The 26,045-nt window shown below is 53.3% G+C and overlaps 3 protein-coding genes across 4 annotated transcripts in view; 1 reads left to right on the top strand and 2 right to left on the bottom strand.

Annotated features, from left to right (window-relative positions):
* Positions 1 to 809: 809 nt before the first annotated feature.
* On the bottom strand, positions 810 to 20,282 carry DNAJC7 (DnaJ heat shock protein family (Hsp40) member C7). The gene is made up of 14 exons (XM_084275301.1): positions 20,176 to 20,282; positions 10,608 to 10,696; positions 9,971 to 10,095; positions 9,763 to 9,876; positions 9,124 to 9,198; positions 7,462 to 7,580; positions 6,966 to 7,119; positions 6,031 to 6,195; positions 4,985 to 5,076; positions 3,905 to 3,978; positions 3,230 to 3,376; positions 2,856 to 3,008; positions 2,431 to 2,493; positions 810 to 1,678 (listed from the first exon to the last, which is right to left on the bottom strand). The coding sequence occupies exons 1-14, from the start codon at positions 20,256 to 20,258 to the stop codon at positions 1,641 to 1,643; spliced, it is 1,491 nt and encodes a 496-aa protein (XP_084131427.1). The 5' UTR covers positions 20,259 to 20,282; the 3' UTR covers positions 810 to 1,640.
* Positions 20,283 to 20,426: 144 nt separating this feature from the next.
* Positions 20,427 to 23,602, top strand: NKIRAS2 (NFKB inhibitor interacting Ras like 2). Of its 2 annotated transcripts, none has more exons than XM_084275538.1 (3): positions 20,427 to 20,876; positions 21,046 to 21,287; positions 21,674 to 23,602. In XM_084275538.1, the coding sequence occupies exons 1-3, from the start codon at positions 20,783 to 20,785 to the stop codon at positions 21,911 to 21,913; spliced, it is 576 nt and encodes a 191-aa protein (XP_084131664.1). In that variant the 5' UTR covers positions 20,427 to 20,782; the 3' UTR covers positions 21,914 to 23,602. The 2 variants fall into 2 exon arrangements, with proteins under 2 accessions (XP_084131664.1, XP_084131665.1); XM_084275539.1 differs by having other exon boundaries at positions 20,841 to 20,876; positions 21,018 to 21,287.
* Positions 23,603 to 25,552: 1,950 nt separating this feature from the next.
* ZNF385C (zinc finger protein 385C) overlaps positions 25,553 to 26,045 on the bottom strand; it is a gene marked incomplete at its 3' end in the record, with an annotated part of 65,936 nt that continues 65,443 nt past the window's right edge. Inside the window, exon 9 of the mRNA XM_084275335.1 lies at positions 25,553 to 25,777. Within this exon, the coding sequence (XP_084131461.1) occupies positions 25,553 to 25,777 (225 nt within the window). The remainder of the gene's footprint in view (positions 25,778 to 26,045) is intronic.

Here is a 26,045-nt window from a genome sequence, read left to right on the forward strand (position 1 = left end):
TTAAGTCCAGCCCTCAACAGGAAGACAAAGTCATCAGTGTTCATGGGAAATCACTTCATGCAGGGAGCTCCCACTGGCCTCTGCTCCTGCAGGAAAGGTTCCACCAGGTATCACAGACTGGGTGCTGGGTTCTTCTACCAGCGAGCTCGCCCGTGTTTGTACTGACACACGTCTCTCAGCCAAGCAAAACTCAGCCCTGTGGCTGCCACTACGCTACTGCGGGTCAGGTCGCCTCCCAACAAGACCCAATGCTCCTTCTCTTGAGCCCCACGTGTGACCAAGGATGCCCAAAACCACAGCCAGGCACCGCTCTCCAGAGCCGCTGCGCAACCAGTGCGTAACTGGAACAAAGCCACTCCTCCCGCTCCAGAAGGAAAGGATCCTGGAAGCAGAGTCCTCACTCTCTTTGAGCTGAGATCTTGCCACAACTTTAGAAGTATGGTCAAAATTAACCAGCATCCATGTTACCCACGGCACCACCAGGCCAAATCCATCCCCAGCAGGGCCGGCGCAGCCACATGCAGCTCATCCCGCCGCGTGCGACAGAAGCAAGTGGCAGGCTGGCAGCTCAGAGTTCCACTTTGCATTTTCTTGCTTCTTTGGACTAGTAAATTACTTCTAGTTGCAAACGACTCGACTAGTTTAACGAACCTGTAACAAGTTCCTGTAAACAGGGTGAGAGCACAGCGCTGCACGAGACAGTAACCGTGGTTAGCTATTAACCTGAATGTTACTTTGCATTTCTTCAGAGCTACAAAGAGCTCGTCCACACTGTGGGTCAGTAACATGAAATCAAACATCAAGCCCAACAAAATAATCAAGTTTTAGCACAAATATTAAATGTTCAAGTGGATTAATTAAAAAAAAAAACCCAACGTACGGTGAAGAAATTCAGCCCAGAGCAAGTCCAGTCTTCCCTCAGGACAATTCCTGGAGTGGACACACACAGCCCTTGATTCTAGCTGCATCTCAGGGAATTCTCACACAAGCTGCTCTTTGAAATCCAAAGCAATACAAAATTGTTAAGCTCACACACTACTGTTTAAGTTAATGCCCAAGTGTATCGTCCTGGTGGAGCCATGGCAAAAAAGAAAGGAACAAAGAAAAGGAAAAAACCAGAGACAGCTGGTAGGTCAGACACAGTGGGGTGAAACTCCATGGGATCTTGGCAAAATTTTCAGAAGATTAAGGTATCTTCCAGGTTACTACAAACCCCAGACATGCTGCCACACTGCGCTTCAGAGCCAAAACCACACAGGAGGTTACTTCACCCTCTTACAAGTCGAGATTCCGGGAGGACTTCAGGGAAATCCTCTCTGCTGAGGAGCAGGAACAGTCTGAAAGTATGGGCCAGCATGGAGGGACCAAAAGATTCAAAACTTTATTTATTTATTATTTTTGTTGGGTCTTTTTTTTTTTTAATAAAATTAACAGTAACACAAAATTCACAAGCCTTCCCCTCCCCAAGCTGGTTTCCTCTTCACACACAAACGCACACAAAACAGAGGTCTCCAACTGAGAAAAATGAAATTGCTCTAAGTACAATGAGACATGAAGGAGGAAGGTGTCTAAGTATGTCCGTATTCAAGGTTAAAATAAGCAGATCAGGTAGGTGTTGTTTGGGGTTTGTTTGGTTTTTTTTAGCCAAACTGGAAAAAGAAATTTCCAGGCCCAGAAGCTGAAAGAGAAAATGGAAGATATTAGCACTTTCAAAGCTCACAGCCACAGCTTGCACCCCACCAGCACCTAACTCCAACAAAACCATCTGAACTGGCAGGACAGGAGCGTTTCCAGCAGCACTTCAACATGAGTGGACTACTGACACGTGGGTGAAGGAGGTGGGCTGGCAAAGAAAGGGCAAACACCACACAAAGCGTGGCAAAACTCAACACAAGACCTTAAGGAACAGGCACTTCCCTGAGGGGTGTATCAACACCATGTGCTGTGAGCCTGCTCAGCACTGCACCGACCCTACAGGGCGTGTGGAGAAGCCGGATCGCGTGTGAGGTGTGAAGGGGCAGTGAGGAACAGCCCACTTCACTGCCCAGACACCTCATGGGGACTCTGTGAAGAAACCAGGGTGCTGCAGGACACAGGCACAGGAGCTGTGAGGAGAATCACCTTCTGTGGCTTTAGCACCAGCGGCTGGATCCGTGTTACAGTCCACAAGCAGCGAAGCGGCGCTGAGATGGCAAAGCCACAGGTGCCTGGGGAAAGGGGAACCCCAGGTCTTGCTGCTTCTGAACAGACAAGATGCAGAACGGCCAAGGGCTGGCATGCTGAGCTGACAACCTTCAAATGCCCTTCAATTCTTTCACATGGAAAAGTCAAATGTGCTTCTCAGACAGCACACCCACCCTGGGAGCCGAGCTGTCCTGCCCAGGGAGCTCATACTTACGTGCCCACAGCTGACAGAACACTTCCACCTACCTTCAAAGCTGAAGCCACTTGGCCCACCAAAGAAGGCCTTGAAGATATTATTTGCATCAAAGTCTGGAGGGAGGAAAAGAAAAGTGTGAGCTGAAGTAAAAGAGCCAGTTCTAGTTCATGCAGTTTAGAAATTGTTACTTGATGGGAGAGCCCATAAAGCATCGCACAGACAAAAGCTATCAACAGCTTGTTCCACCTGAGCACTGGCCACTGACTACCAGAAATCAGGCAAAACCAACTGCTGTCAGAGTATTTCAGTCACAGGGCAACATAAGAATTTAGGATAGGCAGCTTTTAGGGACCCACAACCTTTCTGTTACACTACTTCACACTTCCTGGGAAAGACTCTGGCCTAATGGCAGTTATCACCCCTGGCCTGCTCTGTTCAAGGGCTGGCACAGGAGAGTGTCAAAAGGAACACCCACCTCCCATGTTCAATCCATCCTCTTCCAGATCCTGCCCGCTGTCATAGCGAGCCTTCTTCTTGGGATCTGACAGGATTGTAAAGGCTTCACCAACCTCCTTAAACTTCTTCTCCTCTTCCTTCTGTACTTCTGCACTCGCCCCACTGTGTCGGTCTAGGGACACACAAACAAGCAGGGAAGAAGTTTTTAGTTTCTAGAGGAAGTGGAAGCTGCCACAAGTCCCAGCTGCTGTCACCACATGGATTTCAGGTTTGCAGGGTCAGGACTGCCACTTGTCCAGAGGTTCCCCCTCATTTGACTCCTGTCTCCAAGCGATGGCAGCACAGGGCACAGCCATAACAGCAACAATACGTGCTCTAATCGTGGGTGGGTACCTGGATGATGCATTAGTGCTCTTTTCCTGTAAGCCTTCTTGATCTCATCTTCAGAGGCATTTTTGTCCACCCCAAGGATTTTATAGTAGTCTTTCCGTTTGCTCTTTTTCAGTTCCACCTGTGCGTTCTTTAGCAGTTGCTTGTGCTCTAGAAAGAAGCACAACACCAAAGGGCAGCAGCTTGAGTGTGAGGTGCAATCTCCTGCCTTAAAAGGGGCCGAAGACCAACATGCTCAGCTGATCTGGGTTGAGAAATTCAAGTCTACAAGTAACCAATCCACATGGATTCACACCCAGGAAGCTAATTAAAGCCTCACCGTCACTGACAGCTGCTTCCAAAGGCAGGTAACAGTCTTGGTGCTAAACCAGTGGTAGAAACCAAACCCCAGGGACTGAGGTTACTCTGCCCCGTTCATTTCAGCTACTAAAAAAGCAAGCTGACTAAATATATCCACAAATGGATATTCTGAGTCTAGGGCTCTGCTTCAGCTTCTCAGCAGCCAGTGCTGGGCAATGAACCAGATTCCCTGATGGGCATTTCAGCTTCTGAGGACTTCAGCATTGTCCTGTGGGGTTCTGAGAAGGGGGCAAACCAGGGGGAGGAAAAAGCAGACAAAAGCAACAACAAACTGCCAGTTAAGGGAAACACACACAAGAAGAATGCCAATATGCTCACCTTTTGTTTTCTCTGTCTGATAAACCTTTTCATAGTCTCTTACAGCATCTTCGTACTGTTCTGTGTCCATGTAACTGTGGAAAGAAACACTGGTGCTCAAGCTGTACTTCACAGGAAGTACCAACAGGGGTTCAGGTACCAGGTCGACTGATGTGAACTGATTGCAGGAAGAGCAGAGGAGCCAGAGAGCTCGCTGCTGACTGACTGGGAGCCCAGGCACCTGCTGTCTGTGGGAAATCCTGGCACAGGAACATGTACTTTGGGCTCTGAGCAGAGACTGCAATCTCGTTTGGCACCACAAGTTCTACTTTAATGACCTGATAATTACTTAGGCCAGCCGCAGGGACGAATACCAGCCAGCAAGACTTCAAGGAAGCTGGTGCAGAGGTGTACACTACCACTGGTTAAAGTGACAATCATGGCACATCAGAGGGATGTGTGCCCATCTATTGGCGTTCCAGCCTTACTCACATATTAACTACTTACTGGAATTTAGCAGTTACTGAGATGGATCTTGAGAACACTGAAGGTTGTAAATTAAAATGAATGCAAACCAGGAAGGCTGCAAGAACATATTTGGATCATCTATAAGCCAGGTAGCTTTGCCACAAACTGGGGAATAATCAGTACTGAGGAAACTAACACATGAATCTGCAGTCAGAACAGAGCTTTGACTACCTCCCAAGGTCCACCTCAGGGAAGCAGGGCAGCTCGAATAAAGGCTGGTTTGTCCAAGGGTGAACAGCTCTCCAGGGTAAGATCTCTTACCTGCAGCAGCCTTTTGGAAAAGCTCAAGAGAGGCTCACTGAGACATAATGCCTTAGGGCAGTCTACAGCCAAGCCAGTCAAGCTTTAGAACCAACCCTGCCTAAATACAGCGATCCACAGGCTGTGCCAGATCCACACGGGCAGCACTGACTACACAGAGCTTCCTCATCCCCTTGGCAGCGTAAGGAAGAGGCCCCTTAGGCCAAAACCTGTTACTCATGCCTCAGACTCATTTCCCCTGTCACTCGGTGGCAGGGAGGAGGTTCCTACCTGCAAACCTGCCCAGCACCTCCTTTCCAAAGGTCGACTTACCACTGTGCTCTCCTCAGGTATGCCTTGATATAGGTGTCATCCAGTTTCACTGCATTCGTGCAGTCATCTATTGCTTCTTCAAGTTTCCTAAGCTACAATGGCAGAGAGAAGGGAAGCGAATCCCAATCAGAGAACAAAGGCTGCTCAGCAGCATCATGATCTCAAGCAACTGAAAGGTGGAAAATCTCACTGGTTTGTGTGTCTGCACCTAGGAAATTTTTTTTCCAATACCCCCAAAACATAGAGTTTCTGTTCCCTTGGGGAAAATGAGAAGCTTGGCTACTGAAATGGTAGAACCACATGGTGCTTGTCTTTAAGAGATGCAATTGGAAACAAGCGTCTTCCTGAGAACCATCTGAAAACCAAGTTATTCCATGTCCAGACTAATTCCCAGACAGGAAAATAAACTCAAAAATATTTTTAAAAACCCCACTGCTTGTTTTGTTTGAGTGGAGCCTCTGTCCCTTGACCAAGCAGAGTGTCCAACAGCCTCACATCACCACACAGAGTGAGCTGAGGAGGAAACTGGGTCTCAAGGAAAGACAGGCTGGGAACAGAAACACTATCACATGAGTGTTTCTCTGGACAGCACATGATCAAAATACAACAGCCAACCTGGAAAAAGTGTCCAGGGTTTTTAAATTAGGTTTTCCTGGGTTGTTTATTTTTTAGATCGAAACCCAAAGCAAGACAGATGATCTACAAAAACAGTAAGAACAGAAATCTCCTCACTACCAGGAAGGAAGCAAATAGGATGCCTTTATGCTGATTAAGAGAAAGCTAAACTGCATTCCTCCTCTCCCTCCCACTCCAGGCAGCCCAAGTATTTGAGTTTTCTTTCAGGAGTCAATTTTGTTGGCTGGTTGGAACAGCTCCAAACATTGTGCAAGTACAAAAACCTGAAACATTGCCTGCAGCACTGGAAAGATCCAGCTGCCCCAGCAGCCAGAGCAGCCTGTGCTTCCAGAATAACCCATGTGCAGTTTCTAAACCATATGGTGAGGAGCAGGATGAAAGGTGTCACCTGCCAGGTGACCGTTTCTTACCTTTGAATTAACTGTCCCCCGGTTGCAGTAGAGTTTGGCATTTGTTTTTATATTATTTGGATCTATTCCTAGTGCTTCTGTGTACAGTTCATATGCTAGTTTGTAGTTTCCTTCTTTGAAAGCTTTATTCCCATCTTCTTTCTTTGCTTTAAGTGCTTTGGCATTCTGAAAGGAAACATACCCTGGGTAAGGACATCAGGCCAGTGGTTCAGGGGCACCCAGCACTGTGTCTTGCTGGGTGAGGGCCCTCAAGTATAGCTGTGCCTGTTTGGTTTCAGGCACCGTTACAGGACACAAGTCACAGCCTCACTACAGCAGCTGAAAGGAGCTGCAGGCATTCTGCCTTTCCCTCAAGAGAAGCACTAAGGAACAGGCAGTGCCAGTTACAGGCGTTCTCCAAAGGAACAAAGGTTGCCTAATGTCTGAGAACATGACAGTGAGGGAAATTTATGGATTAAAAAAAGAGGAATGGGATCTCACTTTTTGAGAGCTTATACCAGCAAACAAATCTAAAGAGCTGGTGAAAGAACTATGGCTGAGTAGAGATGAGGGAAGGAGCAAAACAAAAGGGACAGTGCTTAAATGCAAGTCAGCCTGTAGGCACTACTGTTCAACCTGAAAGTCAGAAACTCTTCAGAACTGACAGACCATGTTTTGTTGCTCCTGTATCTGGTCAAGGAACAAATTAGAATGAAAGGAGACAGTCTTTAAAGTATGACAGTCTTCTGAGAGAGCTCCTAGCAACTCAGTTACACCTAAAGCAGCTCTCTGTATGCTCTGGAGAGGGCTCAGCACACTCCTTGCCACTGCAGAGCTGGGGAAGGCCAATGCTGGGGGAAAAGGGATGGATCCAGCAGCACCAAGTCAGGTGTTTGGTTAAAAAAATAAATATCCCAGTAAATTTTACAATCCCAATCCCAAAATCCACAACTTACACGGCAGGCCAGACAGGCCTTCTCATGATCAGGAGCCATTCTGAGTGCTTGGACAAAGAACTGCACTGCCTTCTCAATACAGTCCTCATAGTAAAGGCAGAGACCACGGACATACAGAGCGTCTGCGTTCGTGGAGTCCATTCGCAAGATGTCACTGGGATGGAGAGAAGAAAGAATGAAACACTGCCCAATTCCTGTCTCCTCCTGATCTCCTAAAGCACTCTCCCTCTGCTGAGATGTTCAGTTATTTTGTAAAGTCTGTGGTACAGAGGTGTAAAAAGTGCAAGAACTTGCTCAAGGAAGTTATTATTAGAATATTATTATATTGTACGGTTAAGAGTCTAAACAAGATTAACTTTAAAGGAGATAAATCCATGTGCTTCTCCTCATCACAGTTTGCATTGAAGAATATTTCTCTTTTATACTCCCTCATTCATCTCAGCAGCAGCCAGGACCCACCACAAGCTCTTCCTCAGTCTCCACCTCAGACACTCACCTTGCTACAGACTGGGCTTCTGGGTAGCGACCCAACAGTGCTAAACATTCAGCCTTGAGGATTTTGAATCGATGACAGGCAGGAGCGAACTCCAAAGCACGGTCCATGCAAAATACAACCTGGTGTGAGGAAAAAAACCCACACAAATGTGAGCACTGGAAAGAGCCACCGGTGCAGTTTGAGGGGCTGCACCATTGCCACGCTTGAGACTGTCTTTGAGGAGGAAGGTAAGCGTGCAGACAGCTTAAATTCCTCCTCACGTGGATGAGAAAACATGTGGAAACATGTATTTTGCTAGGGATTTTCCCTCTTGTGCAGGTTTTTTGTCCTGTCCCTTAAAGGGCTTTTTGTACTGAGGTCTGTGGCACCTGCTGCGTTCCTATGACACAGCACTACATGGAAAACTCAAGGGCACCTCTGGAAGGTCCATCCCTTTAACTCCTCTGAAACCACAGGCCCTAAAGAGCCAAGGATGACAATTCTGCCCCTGTTTCCTGCGTTATGAAGGCACGTGGGAAGGACAGAAATTCAATAGATTGAGAGAGTTTGGACTGCACAAAACACACAAAGTACAGTGTAGGGACTGATCTTACACTGCTCCGACTGCAACGGGCAGGCTGATCTAATAGGTCTTTTCCATCTCAGCCTCTCTGGTAGGGACATCTGCACGAGAACAGGGTCATTGTTCCACCACGGTTCATCTGCCTCCCCGGCCCGTGACATCACGATGGCCCGCTGTGGGAAGCACTGTGCTCCAGACTGAGAGGCCAATGGCTTCTGGTGAGGAAGGAGCAAGAGCAGCTCTCCAGAAACAAAGGTCGCATTTCATGCCAGCCTGCCCAGGGAGCGAGATGGGAGAAGTGAAGGGATGGACACAAAGCCCAGAATTTGCAGTAGGGGCAGGGCAATCCCTGCACAGCAAATCCAGACTGACCATACAGCCCCTTTTGCTCCTCAAAACCAGGTGATACAAAGCTGGGATTTCCCCTTCTAAAATACTGAGCTTAGCCCAAGAGTCAGTGACCTGAATGATGGGCTTAATGTGCTGGGCATTCTCCTTTCCAGGCCAAACTGGGGCCTTGCACACATCCACTGAACAGAGAGAGCTGCCTGAGAAGCGTTTGGTGCCTTTTAGATGTCATGCTGTCACTTCTTGTTCTATCAGGTCAGTACCAGCTGCAGCCTGTTACAGCCTTGCAAAGAAGGATTTGGAAGCAGTAACCAAGGATGCCCCACACAGCTCTGCAGTTCCCCTTCGAAGACCCTCACTATAAAACTGGCAGACAGACTGCCTTGGTTTTTTAGTTAAAGAGTTGAGAAAGAAGAATCCTGGATATGCATTTTAGGAGCAAAGCATCACTGAATGCTGCTGCTGCTGCCAAAACCTACACCAAACAGGTCGCTCAGCTTCCACTCCACCTGCAAAGCAAACAGTGAGAGCAGCCAGCCAACCCCAGCCAGTCACCCCCTTGGCTCTTGACTCGTTCAGCGTGACCTTCGCTGTTCTCACAGCCACTGCAGCTCGCCTGCAGCCCTGCTTCAACAGCAAAGGCACCTCCTGTTCCACTCAGCTTATCTTCAGCAAGGACATCTGACGTGTGTCTGGCTGAACAGCCAGACAAAACACGTCTGTTCTCCCTGTGACAGGGAAGTTCATCTCACCTTCCTAAAATCCCGTTTCTCAAAATCCACTTCAGCTATTTTTTCATACTCCAGAACAGTACTGGCATTCTTCAGCTGAAAGACAGAACACAGCAAGTGCTGCAGGATAGTCCCTGCTTCGACACACCATCCAGCAGCCAATCCCTACAGCCTCAGAGCAAAAGCTGTTGCAGACCAGGGAACAATAATGCAGATTACGTGAATACTTTTGTCAGCATTAAAATCAGTTTGAAATCGAGTGACCCAACTGGCAACCCAGGAAAACGTACCCCTGTGAATGAGAGAGAAAAGTGGCAGCAGCCCTCTGCACGCTGCATCACCCACCTCCATGCTCCCTCCCCACCATTCCCCATTTCTCCACTGGAGTGCTGGGCCAAAGACCAGCTTAGCCTCTGTGCTTTTCTGCTGAGAGGAGACAATCACACACAGAAGTAACTCTGCAACCTGGCAGTCCACTGAAAAACTGACACAGGCACTCTGACAGCATCTCATTTTCCCCATTACCTCACAGCATGCAGTCATTGCTAAGGATGACTATGATTCCACCTTGCAAATTCGAAGCAGAAGCTGTGCCAGTTCAGTCCACTCCCTTTGACAGGCCTGCCTACTGGGATTATTTACATTTTAAGAAGCCCTTACCTCTTGCTGTGCCTGGGTATTCTTATGATCCAGTTCTAAAACGCGTTGAAAGCAGCGGCTGGCAGCCATGGCATTCCCTAGGGACAGGTGGCACTTCCCTTCCCGTAGATGGCCCTGAGAAGACAGTTAAAAGGAAGTTGCAAGAGCTGCAGAAGGTGAAGACAAGGGTATCAAGACACAAATGAGAAGTACAAAGGTTTCCACGTACCCGGACGAAGCTATCATCCAATCTGACAGACTGCTGAGCATCTCCCAGTGCTTCTCGGAACCTGCCCAGCATCATGAGCGTGGCAGCTCTGTTACCGTAGTAGCTGGCATTGTTAGGACAGGTATCTGGAGGAGATGGCAGAGCACTCACCATTAGTGTCATGCACACACCTATGAGACTTGCAGGACATATTAAGAAGCTGCAGCTGGATGAAAAACTCACATTCCCTCCCAATTTACAACATCACCTGAGCGGCTTTAAGATGACACACGATGGTCGAGGAGCTGTTTTGAACAGCAAGTCATAAAGCTATTGCTCCCCTCACTCCAGGCAGGGATTAATTCCTGCAGAACAAAAGCTGGCAGCGTTCAATCCAGCAGCACTGCTGACCCTGCACCAGAGGGAAAGCTGGCCTGGTTTCCCATTAGCAGCATCTTGGCTGGAGGAGCAGCAAAGGGCTGCTGCAGCCACCCACACTGGCACTGACCTGCGTTAGAAGCCTGGTGAAGCTTCACAAAGCGATTACAGCAGGAAAGGAGTTTAAGAAACTCTATTTGTGAGCTTTAAATCAATAACCAGCTTGGATTCTTAAACACTGTATTCAGCAAAGATGTGTATTATCACCAACTGTTCTCACCTATGGCTTTTGTGTAGTAGTTGTACGCTTCATTGTAATCTTTCTTGGCATAATAGGCATTTCCTTGTTCCTTGAATGATTCCGCTTCTCTGAAAGGAAGGAAAACACCCCATTTTAAGAGGAACTGAGCATCAGACCAGATTCTGACCACGACCGAGCACTTGACCCCCAAGCAATCTTAGTGCAACTCCTCAGCGCTCTGAGGAATTTATAGCTGGTTGCTGTGAGACTTCCTCTGCACACACTGCCCATCACAAAGAACCCACCTCACACCCTGGCTCCCAGATACACCACTTTACCACGGCCACCAATAGGGAGACAACCACCTAACTGAACGTTACGGAACACAAGAGCAGACTAAAGCCCCCTTTGAGCATCCTCTCAGTCTCGGATGCTTCGCAGAGCCTGGCAACGCTCTGACAGTGGTACAGGGACAGTGGAAAAGTCCTGAGAGGTGCTGCATAACCTCAGCAGTCACCCAAGTCAAAAAGCCTCTCTCAGTAGTCCCACCTGCTTAAGAAGCAGGGCAAGAAAAACTTCTACAGACAGAAAACAACTAAATCATGGGGAAGTAAGGGTGCAAGCCTCAAGCAGAAGCTTGGCACTGCCTTGGCAACAGGTCCAGAAATAGTCCTCACACCCAAAAGCAAGCATTTGCAGATACAGTTTAGGACATTTAAAAAAACACAACATATGGTTTAAAGCAGCATCCCTTAAACTCTTGACAGCAAAGTTTCCACTGAAGGAAACGAAGCACTTCTCTCTCTTCTCCCATCTACCCTCACCATTTTAGATAAGCCACCGAGAGGGGACTCGTATCATGGTGGTAAAGTTTAATTCAGCTTCACTGATTTGAATCCCTTGCTTCTCCTCCTAGACTGTTTAACACAGGAAAACTATGAAGCTGACTCAAAAAGAGCATCACCCCAAAAAGATGCAGCAGTCAAGACCTGCACTGTGCTGTGGGACTCCACTGCTGCAGCCTGAGCAGCAGATGCTGTTTGTCCACTCTCCAAAGCACTTACACAGCCAGAACTGGAGCCTCAGACAAAGACAAATTCTAACCATGGGAACAAAGACCAGCTCAGACTCCATCCTCCATGTCCCACGGGGATGTGGCCAGCGTAGCTCCGAGCCCCAGCTCCTCTTGTTCAACACCTTCTGCTGGAGCAGCCCAGCCATGGGACCACTGCACAAGGGAGCGGCTGCACAGAAGGGGCAGGTTCAGCTGAGCATCACAGGTCACTGCACAGCTCTTGAGCGACTGCCAGCTGCTCCCAACAGCCTCTGCTGAAGCAATGAAGCAGAAGCCAAGGAAGCAAGAATTGCCAGGTGACCCCAGCCTGCCAGAGCTGAGTTGCACTTGCAGGGTGGGCATGGGGCAGTGCCAGGCTGTGCAGAGATGTCGGGCTTCAGCCCCTGCTTGAAAGGATTCAGACAAGAAGGTGTCTGTCTGCACTGCTTGCTGTGAGAATGCTTTTATGGGGACACCCAAGGCAAACCAAATCAAAGCACAGACCACAGGGCTGGGGTGAAGGGTCATGGGACTCTTTACACACAAACATCTCCATCCCACACAGCACGAGCTGTTCAGCTGCACCGAGGATCTTTATTTTGGTATCCAGCAGCACGTGGCCTGAGGCCAGGTACTATAACCAGAGATAACCTTTTACCTTCAAGAAATCAGGCTCAGCTATCACACACAGTTTAACTCGAGTGATCCACTGCCATGTTTCTGCACACCTCTGCAAAACTCTCCAGTATCAGATGTGGCCTGGGGTACGGTTCAGGACTGGGGTTCCCCCTTTTGTCTTTCAGTAGCCCCCGTTTTCCTAATAAACCTGACAGGACAGAAGCTGACCGTCTTCACCAAAGGCTGTGGCCACTCCACATTCAAAGGGTGGAAAAGGGCTCTTGCTGCTACAACATACCATAGCAAGAGGCCTCTTTTGGTACAGACAACAAAGACCAAAGGCTGCAGACTCGCCCTGCATTTTATCAAGCTGCCAAAGCCAAGACCTGTGGGTGCAGAGTGGATTTATGAGAGTCAACCACCCCTTTGCACTTATTTTGGAAGTATGTAGAGATGAAGTCCTTATGTGAGAAATGTATTTTTCTACTGGAAGCTGCTAAGCCAGGAGGGGCAGAACTCAAGCTGCAGTGTCCTCACCAAGGTGCTGCCAGAGCCCCCCAGCACTCATCTCAGCAAAGGCAGCGCAGGAGTTGAAACGAGGAGGAGGAGGAGGGACCCCACCAGTGAAGGAGAGCAATGTTCAGCAAGCCTACTAGAGAAAGAACAAAGGGAATTGTCTTGAAACAAGTTCACATGTCTCTACCCTCACTGGGACTTGCCACTGGCCGTTCCCACACAACCCCCTCATGCAAAGGGTTGTTTTCTCGGAGCCATCCCAGCTTTGCCAGCTGGCAAAACAATAGACACAAGGAGCAGCCAGCCTTGGCTGCAGCACCACCCACTTTCAGTTTTCACTTTTGCTGCCAGCTCCCCTCCAGCAATGGGGCAGATGAGCCCTGCTGTAACTCTAAGTCAAGCAATGGGAAGAGCCACCCCAGCGCCATATGGATTTGAAACAAGATGAATAAGTGGGTGGCACATAGATGGCTCAGTGAACACACCCCACTGCCTTGGGAAGGTCGTGTCACAGCTCTGGGGTTCAGCTCATCCCCACTGTCCCCACTCCCATTCCAACCAGCACTGAACTCGCCTACCCGAGAGGGAAACCCATGTCCCTGCCTGCCCAGAACCTTGCCAAGGCAGAATCCTGCCTGCAGCCTCGCTCCTTCTCAGCAGCCAGCCCCCCCAGGCAGTACAGCACCCCTCCATGCTCCTCCCTTCCAAGGGCCACAAGATTCAGAAACCATGGTGTGCCTCAGGTGGATCTGCACCACAAGCAGCAGGACCCAGACTTTGCAGGATTAAAATGTGCCCAAACACAACCACCTTTTTTGAGGATCACTGACCCAACATTCAAAATACAGGGGAAAAAATGATCAGCAGTTCTGTGCCTCTGGGACTGTGCCAGTAAGTGGTTTAACCAGAACTTTATTCTCCTGTTTCTGTACTCACAGGTGGAAAAAGAGAAGCACAGATCCTATCAAAGTTCCTTCCTGCAGAAGCTCTCTGTCTCTGAAGAGGGTGGACAGTACAAACAGCAGAGGTTGTCTCTTGGAGCCATGGCAGTAACCTGCTCTGCATACCAGCCCCTGAGTCATTATCCTTTCAGCAACTCTACCTGTCATGTTATGAGGAAGCATCGTCTAATAGATACAGCCAAAGGGCTGGATGCCAGGACACCCTGTCTGCCAGCAAAGGGGCAGGCTGGGAAAGGGGGAGAAAGAACAGATACAGGAGAAAACCACCTTCCACAAAGCACTGGTATGCTGAGATGCTGGAGAGAACATGCAGACACAAGAATTAGTTTTCAAGTCTCTTTTATTGGTCTATTTTCCTTTTAAGCAGTGCCTTTGACACAGACTGATGTATCGACATCACAGCATCTCAGACAACGCCAGCAGGCTGTACACAGGTACTTTTACTGCTCACATGGCTTAAAGCTTAATGATGAAAGCAGAACAAGCAAATTACATCCAAAGCACGAAGGCCAAGACAGTAGCTGGAAACGCGAGGCTTGTGGTCTGAGATCCTAGACACAGAACAGAAGCATCTCTCCCCAGTTGTGCTCCACTGACATAGAAAGCACACAGAGAAAACAGTTCTTGTTTACCACGGTCTCCAGCTATAACAAGAAGAAATGCAGATCTCCTGATATCACTGGTAATTGTTTCAATCCAAACAGATGCTGCAGCCTGAATGAGATCATTCTGCATCTCGCACTGATGTAGGCTGCATTCCCCACTTGCTACTTTTGAAACTGAAGAAGAATCGTGCTTTGCTAAAAATATGATCCATGCTGAATGGATTGCTTTGTGAGGGGAGGCTGGTGTCTTCACAGGGCCGCTCCATGCTGGATATAAAAGGCAGAGAAGAGTTGCATCAAGGATCTTGGGAAGAAGCTGGTCTTTCATTGCTTGTGTGCACCATGGGCTCACAAGGAGGGGACTGTTTGGAGTAACTCTGTACCTGCAAACTAGTGATTTTTTTTCCCCTTCTTTTGTAACCTTTGTCAGGTCCCCCAGTTCCTCAAGTGCTCCAACCCCATCACCCTAGATGACCTGCCACCGAACCAAGCAGCGGCTGTGTATCAGGGTGCTCTCCTCGCACACCCAGAGGCTGAGGATGCAGCTCAGGATGCTGGCTGCCTGCTGCTGCTTCCACTCCCCATACCCTGCTGAAGGCTCAGCCCTGCTCCTTCCCACAAGAGCAGAGCTATGAGAAGCAGCCATCAGCAGTGACACGATCCCACGTTTGCCCAACAGCTTCTGCCTCCTCCTCAGAGCTTCCACACGCTGCCCCCGCTCGAGTGCCGATCGTGGCTTCCACCCCTCCTGCTCCAGCTCCCAATGTGACACAGACAGACCAACTTCACAGCATACCTGACTCCCCAAATCCTCAAAAAACCTGTGGGGTCTGCACAGACAGCAGCTGCCAGGGCTGGCAGACCCTTCACACACAGGTCTGTGCTCTCTCAGCAATACCGCCCAGCTCCAGAAACTCAGCAGCTGAGCAGGTGGCAGACTTGCTCTCTCGACCCTCACTCCTACTCCATTTCCTGCCTCTGTTATGAAACAGTGACAGAAAAAAAAACAGAAATCTAGGATTGAAGGAAGGCTCCAAACCCTGTCCTGGCCAAGCAATCTGCTTTGGGATGCTCTGAGAAAGGGAACACACCTGCCTTTTCCAAGCAGTTCTTGCAGAGACTTTCTTCAACAGCATACGGTGCCTTTATCCAACATTTTTTTTGGTTGAAATCCAGTCCAGATTCTCAGCTGTCAGATGTTACTCAGCTGCTTGGGTAAATTAAGTGTGGTGATGTCAATACAGTTTACAGCAGGCAGATGTCTAGTGCTTAAAATTAGCTGTCATATTTGCCACTGGACATATTATACCATCCCCTCCCTTCTTTCAGGACTCAAAGAGAAGCTAAACAGAGAGACATGCAGGGCACACCTCCCTGCAAACATCACACCCTTCCTCCGGGTTAGATTTTGTGCTCTGGCCAAGGATTTAGCTTGAAGGGAACGGATCTATCTACCTGCACACCTCCCATTAGCAGCGCTTATGTTTCTGGCCCTGCCACACAGAGGAAGGCTGTGGGTGCAAAAGCAGGTCTCAGATACAGCGTGATCACCCTCTGCAGCCGGAGGGCATCCTGCCGGCCCTGCTGCAGGAGCAGAGCAGAAGACAGCAGGAGACGTTTCTCTGCACATCAGCACCCCCCACTGAACAAGGAGAGGGGTTACTACCAGCCACAATCGAAGTGAACACGATGAGCCTTACTCACAGCACGCCCCGAAGCAGGGAAACAGCCAGTCCCTACTCACCAGTGTCTGCACGGATGGATGGCATCTGCACCAGGGGTGGGGACAGCCCCGTGTCCCATGAAACAAAATGCCTGGAAACAGCAACTTAACACCTACCTTCTGCATTAAATGTCCTCTACACCTACCCCAGAACGGCCCCAGCACCTGAGGGGAAACTCCACCATGGAAAACCAAAAGCCACCAGAACCCAACCAAACCTCTGCCTGCAGCTGTGGCTGAGAACATCCCAACGAGCACCCAACTTTAATTGCACAGTTACATAAGGCACCTCGCTGGCAGGGCTCTGCATTAACCTAATTCATAGCAATGGCACAGTCATTTCTGGCAGGGCACATCGTAGCTGTCGCGAGAAGCCACGGAAGGTTCTGGAACCAGCTAAGAGACTGCTTCTATCTGCAGAAAACTAAAAGGAGGAAGTCAGCCAGCTCTAAGAACTACATGGAAAAATAACTGCATCTACAACATGATTCACCCTAGGAAAGCACTTCTCCTGTTAAAGCCAAAGGCTGGAATTGTAGGCACAGACCATCTTCTCACGCTGCACAAAGCGACCGCCCGATTCCGGGTATTCAAGCGTTCTGCAAGTCCATGGGAGAGTCAGCCACCAGGTGAGCAGCTCTTGCTCTTCATACTACCATAAGACCCTAAAGTAATTACATATCAGTAAAACAAGTTGGATTGTTACAGCCTGGGAAACTCAAGTGCCATTGACAAGCAGAACAAGAACAGGGGAAGCTTCTTCAGGCTCCCCCACAGCGACACTTCCCACCAAGGGTGCCCCCAGCCCACTAACCCCCACAGCCAGGGCACGGCATTTATCTGAGAGGAGCCCCATCGAGACACAGCTCACTTCACACAAACTAACACTGGGAAGATTCTTGCTGATCGCCGATACCTGGCAACCTCCAGGTAACATCCGTGGAGCTAATTAGCAGCCCAAAGTCAGGCAAGGTCTGAAACCACCTTGGCTTCTGCACAGTTCACTGTGTGTGGCAAACTTCACACTCGCTGCTTCGCTACGGCCAACTGTGATTTCCTGAGGACACAGACACATCTGGGGTCTGCAGCAAATGTGCTGTAAAAGCAACAGTCCAGGCAGGTCATTTCATAACGACATTTGCTGAACGACTTGAGGTATTTCTTTTCAAGAGGCTTCCACGTCCTCCAGTGCTGAAGGTGGAGGAGAAAGACCCAACCTTAAGTGTGCACATCAGAGATCCAGAGCTGCCAGGAAGATGACAAGGAACTTCTCCCTTGCAGAAGCCTAGCGACCCCAAGCTCACAGACCAGCTGGGCGAAGGGAGAAACTGTCCCCAGGGGTTAAAAATCTTTAAAATTAATTTAAAAAAAGAAAAAAAAAGTGACTTTTTGGGGGTGGACCAGCCCCTGCTCATCAGCTGCTCTCCAGCAGAGGAGCTGGCACTAACAGCAGATAAAATTAACACAATTACATCAACCCTCTTCCGTAAGGACCCCCACAGTTTATGCAGCAGCAGACAATAATTATCCTGTGACCGCATTCTATTCCTGTGCCTTAAACAACCTGTGAGTGAGCCATTTGGCATGTTTTCAGCTGTTCCAGCGCATTAGTTACAATCACTCTGAAATACAAATCTCTGCTGTTGCTAATTTCCTAATTTTCACGAAGCCAGAGAGAACTGAGTCATGTATTCAGACAAACACGAGTCCTGAAGCAAGGTCTCCGCACCTTGTTCCTAACTCCTGATCAGGAGTGCACAGAAACCTTTGATGCTGACTGCCAAGCGATGATTCCACACAGGTTTTCACTTATTTTTTGCTGTTTCTTTGTGACAGACACGTCACAAAGAGCATACTAAATCAGACTCCAGCCTGTGCCTGCGCATGCCCATTAATGCAGAGTGCCTGCATGGCCCTCACGCTGCTCACGGCATTTCACAAACATTAGACACCTAATTAAGCCTCTGATTACCCTCCCCCTAATACAGTGACCATGGCCCTAATTTACCTGAGACCAGCTGAGCCACACGAGTTACAGGCAGCTGATGTAAGGCCAGGAAGGGCCATGGGAGAGAAGAGCTTATTGCACAGCCCCACAAGACCTCCTGCCCCAGCCGACACGAGTGTGCGAGGCCTCCACTTGCTGAGCAAGCAGGAGGCATAACTGGAAGTAGGTTAATCAACTCTTACCCACGCATTTCTCTTTTAGCAAGATAAAGGAGTAATATCCCAATAACAGCAGAAAAAAAGACACATTGTGAAAGCACCTAATGAAAGCACCAACTACACACCGGCCTTAGGACACCCAGACAAACCCTGACCCTCACAGGAGAGCTGCCCTCACTGAGCAGGGCAAGGACCCAACGCTGGTTCTGCACTTGCTCAGCCTTTCCAAGATCATCTGGTTGGTGGCTGGTTTCCCTATGCCCGTCACTTCTGCAGTGGGACCCAGGCAGGAGGAGGGAAGGGTAACATCAGAGGTCACTACGCAGCTCTGCTGTGACTTGAGCGTGGTTTGAACGCCTCAAACACCATGTTTAATCAGCCTGGGGGAAGGAATGCCTTACCCACACACAGGGCTTTCCTCGCATTACAATTTGTCAGTATTCTACGCACAACACCCAGGTGCCTCCTCAGCAACATCTAATTTAACTCCTTAGAATGACATCACCAGGAAGCCAGCTCCTTCCCAGCACGGCTCCTTAAGCCTTCAATTTGTGACAGTCAACGAGCAGCACAAAACACCTCAGGCCATCAATAGCACTTCGAAAATATTATTCCTCGGAGGCCACTTTCAGTTTTGTTTCTTCCTTTTAATTCCTTCCACTGGGTAATTTTCTAGGGAAGCCGCCTCACCTTCTCCAGAAATAGTTCTCTCCTCCTGGTTCCCCAGGAGATAACCAACCGCCACCGTTACAAGCTGCAGAGCCCACGGAGTTTCCTAGACGTTGCACCTTCCCATCTCGCTGCCTGCAGAGCCCATGACATTCAGCTGCTGCTGGGAACCAGCTCGCTTGCTCTTGAGGAGAAATGCACATGAAAGGTTGGGATTCCCACCACCACCAGCCTCAGGTGGCACGGCCGCTCCCCGGGCAAGGCGTGCTGTAGAAATAAGGTAGTTACCAGGACCTGAAGCAGGTCTGTAACTACACGAACCTTCTCAGAGCAGGACTCTGCCCAAACACGCCAGCAACTGACTTTTGCCCGGTACCTGCAGCAAGGCAGGACAGAGCAAAAAGCACTGGGCGTAGGATTCAAACGGTACCAGGGAGAAGGGACTTGGGTAGGACGAGGAAGCCAAGAGGGCTCAGACCCCTGAGCTTGAAGCTTCCCCTTCTACACCACAGTTTAATCCTTCCTTCCTCAAGCAGCTGGAGAAAGTGCTCTTCAGACACCAGCCTGCGCGGCCTCCAGGCAGAAAGGACATGAGCAGGATTTCTAGGACGCTCCAGCTGGCGGGAGGCAGCCTGGCTCCACCACAGGGCCCCCGTTCTAATCCTGGCACAGGCCCCAGAGCTCACACGGGACAGAGCCGGCCAAGACGCCCCGAAATAAAGCAAGGCGCCGGCCGGCAGCAGGCGCAGCCCCAACGGCCCGGCACAGCCCGGGAGGGACCGCGGGCACCGGCCGCCGAGCCCCGCGCTCCCCCAGGGCCCTGAGGGGGAGGCTCGGCGGAAGGCCTTTGCCTCCCCTGGGCGTACCGCGGGCAGGGCCCCGCTGCAGCCGGCCCCGAGCGCACCCTGCCCCGCGCTGCCGGGAGCCGCCGGCCCCGGTGTCTGCAGAGCCCCTCGGATCGCGGCGCTGCCCCCGCAGAGCTCCCGCCTGGTGCCCGCCGCACCGACCCCACGGAGGAGGCCGGGGGGGCGGGCCCTGCCCGCCCCCGGTGCTGGCCCGTGCGGGAAGGGCCGGGCCGGTACCCGCGGCGCCCCACGCACCGAAGCCCCGGGCCCCACCGCCCCCTCCCGCTACCCGCAGCCGCCGCCGCCGCCCCCGGCTCCCCCAGCCTTACCCGCCCGCCGGGCCCCGGCCCAGGGAACCCGGCCCGGCCCCGCCCTGCCCGCCGGGAGCGACACCGGCCGCCGCCTCCCCCGCCCGGCGGGGCGAGGCCGGCCCGCGGCAGCCGCTCTACCTCCGCGTCTCCTCCTCGCTCTCGGGCTCGCCGGGTCCCTCGGGCGCCGCCATGATCACATCACACTCGGCCACCGCCGCCATCTTACCGCCGGGCCGGGCTGGGAACGGACGACGAGGCGGGGGCAGCGCCGGAACGGGCGGAGCTTCCGCTGATAACGACGGCGGCACGTGGGCCGACAGCGGCGGCGCCGGGGGCGGGGCGCCCGCGGGTCCGCCCGCCATGGGGAGGCCGGGCAGGGGCAGGGCCGGGGCAGCCGCCGAGGGCGCCGGGCAGGAGGTCCCGGGAGGTCTGGCCCGTCACCCGCCCTCCGGGGTGCCCGGCAGGACGCGGTCCGCCCGGCCGCGGAGGGCGCTGTGGGGCCCGCCAGGCCTCGCCGCGCCCCTTCCGCGGCGCTGCTCCGAGCGGCCCGCTGGGGGCGGCAGCGGGACCAGGGGCCGGCCAGCCTCTGAGGCCTGGGCCGGCCGGCAGCTCCGGACCGGGCCTCCGCCGCTCCCTCAGACCCTCCTTCCCCCCCCGAGCGGCACCGGCCCACCCCCCGCGCCGCGGCCTTTCCCTTCAGCGCCCTAAGCGGGCGGGCTGCTCCGGCGGCCCGCGGTGAGGCGGGATGGGGAAGAGCTGCAAGGTGGTGGTGTGCGGCCAGGCCGCCGTCGGGAAGACGTCTATCCTGGAGCAGCTGCTGTACGGGAACCATGTGGTTGGTGAGTCGGGAGGGAGCCGGGCAGGGCCCGCCCGCCCCCGCGCCTCAGGCAGGGGGGGCCCGGAGGACAGGGCACGGCTGTCCTGCCCCAGCCCATCCGGCGGGACGGATCGGGCAGCGCCCGGTCCCTCCCCCACCCCAGCGTCTGCCCTGCCCGTCTCTCTTGGCAGGTTCCGAGATGATCGAGACCCAGGAGGACATTTACGTGGGCTCCATCGAGACGGACCGGGGGGTGCGGGAGCAGGTGCGCTTCTACGACACGCGGGGCCTGCGGGATGGCCTGGAGCTGCCCAAGCACTGCTTCTCCTGCACGGACGGCTACGTGCTGGTCTACAGCACTGACAGCAAGGAGTCCTTCAAACGGGTGGAGCTCCTCAAGAAGGAGATCGACAAGTCCAAAGACAAGAAAGAGGTGAGTACCCCTGGGGGAAGGGGCTACAGGTCTGCTTCCCGTCTTCAGCTCCTCACCCAGAACCACCCCCCTTTTCTCTAGCTTGTCACAGGAGGATGGCAGGGGGCCCTGATCACTAAGACTCCCACTTGTAACTGCCTACTGTCCTGGGATATGAGTGTACACATATTCCACAGGCCCTTCTGCTTTGGGGCTGGCTAGAGACCCATAGAACAGGAGGAGAAGCTGCCCATGGGAGTGCTGAGGAGCATGGTGTTTTGAAAGGCTGTAGGGCAGAGAGGGAATTGGCTGCAGGATGGGCTTGGCACTGAGGCAGAGCCAGGCAGCCCCAGCCAGCTCTGCATTTTGGTACCTTCAGGGGATCTTCTCACCCTTTTTTTGAACAGGTCACCATCGTGGTTTTGGGCAACAAGTGCGACCTGCAGGAGCAGCGAAGGGTGGACCATGACGCAGCCCAGCACTGGGCCAAGGGTGAGAAGGTGAAGCTGTGGGAAGTGTCCGTGGCAGACCGACGTACGCTGATCGAGCCGTTCATCTACCTGGCCAGTAAGATGACACAGCCACAGAGCAAGTCTGCTTTCCCCCTGAGCCGCAAGAACAAGGGCAGTGGATCCATGGATGGCTGAGCCTTGTCACTTCCACTGCCACCACCTCTCCCTCACCTCCCTGCTTCCCTTGCACATACCTCCTGCTGAGCCCGTTCGGTGTTGCAAAGCCTGTGGGAAGCACAGGCAGGATGAACGGGCATCCCAGGACTGGTCTTGAAGGACGAGAGAGGGGAGCCATCTCCCTGGGCTGGGACAGGCACTGCTTTTTTCACTGCCTGCCCCTGCAGATGTTGGAGGTGCCGCCGGGATTCACAACGGACTCACAGAGCTCCGCTCTGGCTGCGAGAGGGGCGGCAGGGCGAGGGGCTGGCCAGCAGGTGGGGATCAGCTCCACGGCAGCGCAGCCGGGCCGGAGCACTCGGTTCCCTCTCGCTTGGCTGCTCGGATTTGTATTTGCTGATGCCGGGTGGGAAGAGCCCTTCGCTGGCCCTACCCCCGGCCCAGCTGCTACCAGAGCAGCTCTCCCTTGTCCTGCCCCCAACTGGGTCTGTGGTGCTGCCAGTTCCCTGGCAGGGAAGGGGAACCGGGCAGGGCCCACTGCTTCTTTACGTGCAGGGAGTGCACAGGGCTGAGGTGCCCACATCCAACACACCAGCCTTCCTCTTCCTCACTTGGGAGCTCGGAGAAGCTGGGACTACACTCATCCTGCACACCCTGACACAGCCCTTGTCTGTCAAGGTGCCAATTCCTCACAACCACCACAAGACAAGGGGAAGGTCTCCTGGTCCTGCTCAGCTTCCCTTCAGCTACTCTGGCTCTAAGGGTGGAAAAAAATGACAAGAAAGCCCTGGCTTGTTTATACTTGTTCCTTTTATTTACTGAGTAACACAATAAAGCGATGAGATTCGATTATCAAAATATTTTCCTTTTTTTTTTTTTCCCAACAGTTATAGTACATCAAAAAATATACAATGAACATTACAGAGGGGTACTGGCCAAGTCCCTAGAGTCTGTTTATTCCATTTCTGTGGGGGTTTGTTGGTGGTTTTGTGGTTGGTTGGTTTTTTTTCTCTGAATCAAACTGTTCACATCACTCCAAGGTTATTTACAGAGGGGCACACGTTACCGAGCGCTATGGACTATGCCCTACTACCTAGTACAGCGTATGCTAAGTCAAAGGCAGTAAACGCTTTGGATAGCACAGGAGCAGGGGGGGCTCTGGGGGGTTGGGCTGTGGAGGGGGGGTGTGTGTTCTTACGCAGCGTGCTGCAGTTACTGTTAGAAGGAATGGCTTTCAAGGGTTAAAGTGCCAAGTGTAGGAGTGTGTCAGGACTCCACTGGTGGAGGGGTGAGGGAGCAGCCGCTGCTGGCTCCGCAGGGGAAGGACCCACCTGTGTCTGGTGGCTCTGGCAGGCTGGAGCAGGGCCAGCAGCTCCTGGCTCCCCACGCTCCTGAGGCTGGGGGGCATGTTGGAGGAGGGGGTGTGCTGCCCTTCTCTGCTGCGGCCAGGGCTGGGAGTGACTGGTGAGGAGATGCGGGGAAGAGCACAGTGAGAGGAGCAGGGGGAGGGCTGGAGCTGGGCTGACCACGGGCTGCTTGGCACTGAGATGCTGGAGGAGCTGTGTCCCTCCCAGCACAGGCTCCGGGGTCCAGGCTGCACATGTCCTCTGGGCTGTGGGACCATCTCCCCGTCCAAGCCACTGCTGCCGGGAGCCTTCCCTTCCTCAGCTGCTCTCTGAGACTCGTCTCCCACCACCACTGTGAGACCTTTCGGTTGCCCCTACCCCTGTAAGCTCACTCCTCTTCTGAAACCCTCTCTCTGCTGCTCTCCTTCCCCAGGGTGGAGAGGAGCCACCCTGAGCAGATCAATCCGGGGGCTCCCTCGCGCTCCCAGCCTCTGTGGCAGGAGCAGGCCAGTGGCACTGCTGGTCAGTGGCACTGCAGGTGCTGGGCTCGGTGCTGCCCTGCTCCCTCTGCGCAGATCTCCTGCCCTTGCCCAAGGCTCCAGCTCTCCCCACCAGCCCTGGGAAGCCGCAGTGTTTCGTGCCGAGTTACCTGTCAGCCGGTTCCTGTTCACCTCCCATGGCCAGGGCCTCATCCTGAGCACCAGTGGAGCACACCAGGCAAACTCCTGGATCCAGGCATTGCTCGTGGCCTTGTGCGTGTGGATTCCCGGGGCACAGACCGACCTGCCTCTCCCCAGGGCTGGCCAGGAGCGTGGCCACGACAGAGCACAGAGCCAGAGGATAGGAAGGGGATCATCTGCACAGAGCCAAGTGTTTCCTTGGGGCTTTTTTTGTGTTTCCTGCTCTGACCCCCCCCCCCCACTCCTGGCTGTACAGACAGCATGAGCACCAAAGTAAAACGCAGACAGCAGATGCGGTGGGTGAGCTGCTCCCCTGGATTGCATAGATCGGGGTGGGTCGTCACTCCAGCGTAAGGTCCCTTTGGGTTGCGACTTTCCTGCATATTTCTATTTACAGCAGTGCGCTGGGAACCCGGAGCGCTGTGGTTACAGTTTTCAGACCAGGTCATGGCTGGGCTTTCTGAGCACAGTGAAAAAGCAGAGCTACAGCTTCGGGGTCCCTCCGGAGCCCGGCTTTCTGCCTCAGAGGGAGGGCACAGGCCACGGCTGCGGGTGCCGCCTGCTCATTCGTACCTGATTGTCCGTGCTGCTGGGGACACCTTTGTTTTCGGGAATCATTGGTAACTCCCTGGAAGCTCGTAGAGGGGATGGGGTTGGAGGGCCGGGCACAGCGGCTGGCTGACAGGCGAGCAAGAGCAGCAGCATCGCCTTTCACCGGAGAACCAAAAGTGCTTGTTAGGGACATTCACACAGCCTCACAGCATCTCCCGGGAGGTAGGGGCAGGGCTGTCCCCAGCGGGTGGGACAGAGGCAAAGAGCTGGCGCCGAGCATGGGGTCACCTCCTCAGGGTGCCCGTGCCGGATGGCCCGGCTCTCCCGTCCTCGCTGGGCTGGAGCGGAGCCCATCTCCAGCCCAGGTCGTGTGCTTCTCGAGGCCAGGGCAGGGGCAGTGTGCTTTTGGGGGGAGGAGGCGCCAGCCCTGGGCTCCGGCTATTGCTCTCGGAGTGAAGATCCGGTCAGTGTGGCTGGTGCCCGCCACGGCGGGGGCTCTTTGGCTGGTGGAACGTAGGGGGCTGGGGGGCACAGGGGGCTGGTGGGCAGCATGGAGACCCCTGGCCAGCACTGGTGAGGGCATAGCCAGCCCGATCTGAGAGGGGAACTGCCACCTTCTTGCTTGTGCTGGGGTTGTTCCTCCCAGGAAGAGCTGGGCTGAGACTCCCCTCACAGTTCCCTTCCCACTGGGTTGGCAGGGACCAGCTGGCCAGAAGGATGCTCCTTCCCTAGGGACCAGCCAGCTCCTCTTCTTCCAGTCTGGCAACTGGTGGTCTCCAGCCACGGCATGGTCCAAGGTGACTTGGGCACCATCTTCTCCCAGCCGTGTGACAGGCTCCTCTGCTGAATGTGGGGCTGGCACGGGGAGCGGCAGGGATGCACGGCGGGGCTGGCTGGGCTCTGCTGGGGTATCTCACTCTGGCAAGAGCCCGCTTGAAGCAAAGGAGAAGCCGGGGTTGGTGTCTATGACTATGGTTTCCCACCAGCCAGAAGAGCAGCCTGCCTGGGAGCCCCACGCTCTGCAGCCCTCGCGGCACAGCCTGGTCCGCGGCGGACGGACCCTCAGCGGGCGAGCGGCTCTAGTAGGGTGCGAAGACGATGGGGCCCGGCGTGGTGCGGACGTGGGTCGGTGGCGTTCGGAAAAGAGCTGGTCCGAGGATCGGAGCTTGGAAGAGGGTGGTGGCAGCGGCTGGTCTCAGGGCGAGGGGGCCAGGCATGGCGCAGACGGCGGCAGCGGTGAGCGGGCTCGGTAGGAAGCGGGTTGCCAGGGTTTTGGTGAGATGCTTCTGCAAAGCCAGCTTGGACTGCAGGAGGGAGGAGGAGATGCTGTGAGGCACCCAGCTGCAGGGGAGTCCCCAGCCCCCAGGCCAGGACGGCATCAGCCCCTGCTCATGTTTGCTCCCAGCTGAGCTCTCTGCATGGTGCTGCAGCAAGCACAGCCCCAGCCCCTACCCGGTACACACTCCATCCCGCAGCACCATCCCAGGTCAGAGCACGCAGGGGTGTAGCTGTTGCAACAACCTCCCTGGGGAGTTCCCCAGCCCCCTCAGAGACCTGCCCTGGCTTTTGCAG

The sequence above is a fragment of the Gallinula chloropus genome (assembly GCF_964237585.1).
Source record: "Gallinula chloropus genome assembly, chromosome: 26".
NCBI lineage: Eukaryota > Metazoa > Chordata > Aves > Gruiformes > Rallidae > Gallinula > Gallinula chloropus.

Excerpts from the sequence above, each read along its gene's own strand:
- NKIRAS2 (XM_084275538.1), top strand. The coding sequence starts at position 20,783 with ATGGGGAAGAGCTGCAAGGTGGTGGTGTGCGGCCAGGCCGCCGTCGGG. Across the intron at positions 20,877-21,045 it reads GTACGGGAACCATGTGGTTG|GTTCCGAGATGATCGAGACC; the intron begins GTGAGTCGGGAG and ends CTCTCTTGGCAG. Across the intron at positions 21,288-21,673 it reads AGTCCAAAGACAAGAAAGAG|GTCACCATCGTGGTTTTGGG; the intron begins GTGAGTACCCCT and ends TTTTTTGAACAG.
- DNAJC7 (XM_084275301.1), bottom strand. The coding sequence starts at position 20,258 with ATGGCGGCGGTGGCCGAGTGTGATGTGATCATGGCGGCGCCCGAGGGA. Across the intron at positions 10,697-20,175 it reads AGCGAGGAGGAGACGCGGAG|AGAAGCGGAATCATTCAAGG; the intron begins GTAGAGCGGCTG and ends CCTTCCTTTCAG. Across the intron at positions 6,196-6,965 it reads AGGCCTGTCTGGCCTGCCGT|AATGCCAAAGCACTTAAAGC; the intron begins GTAAGTTGTGGA and ends GTTTCCTTTCAG.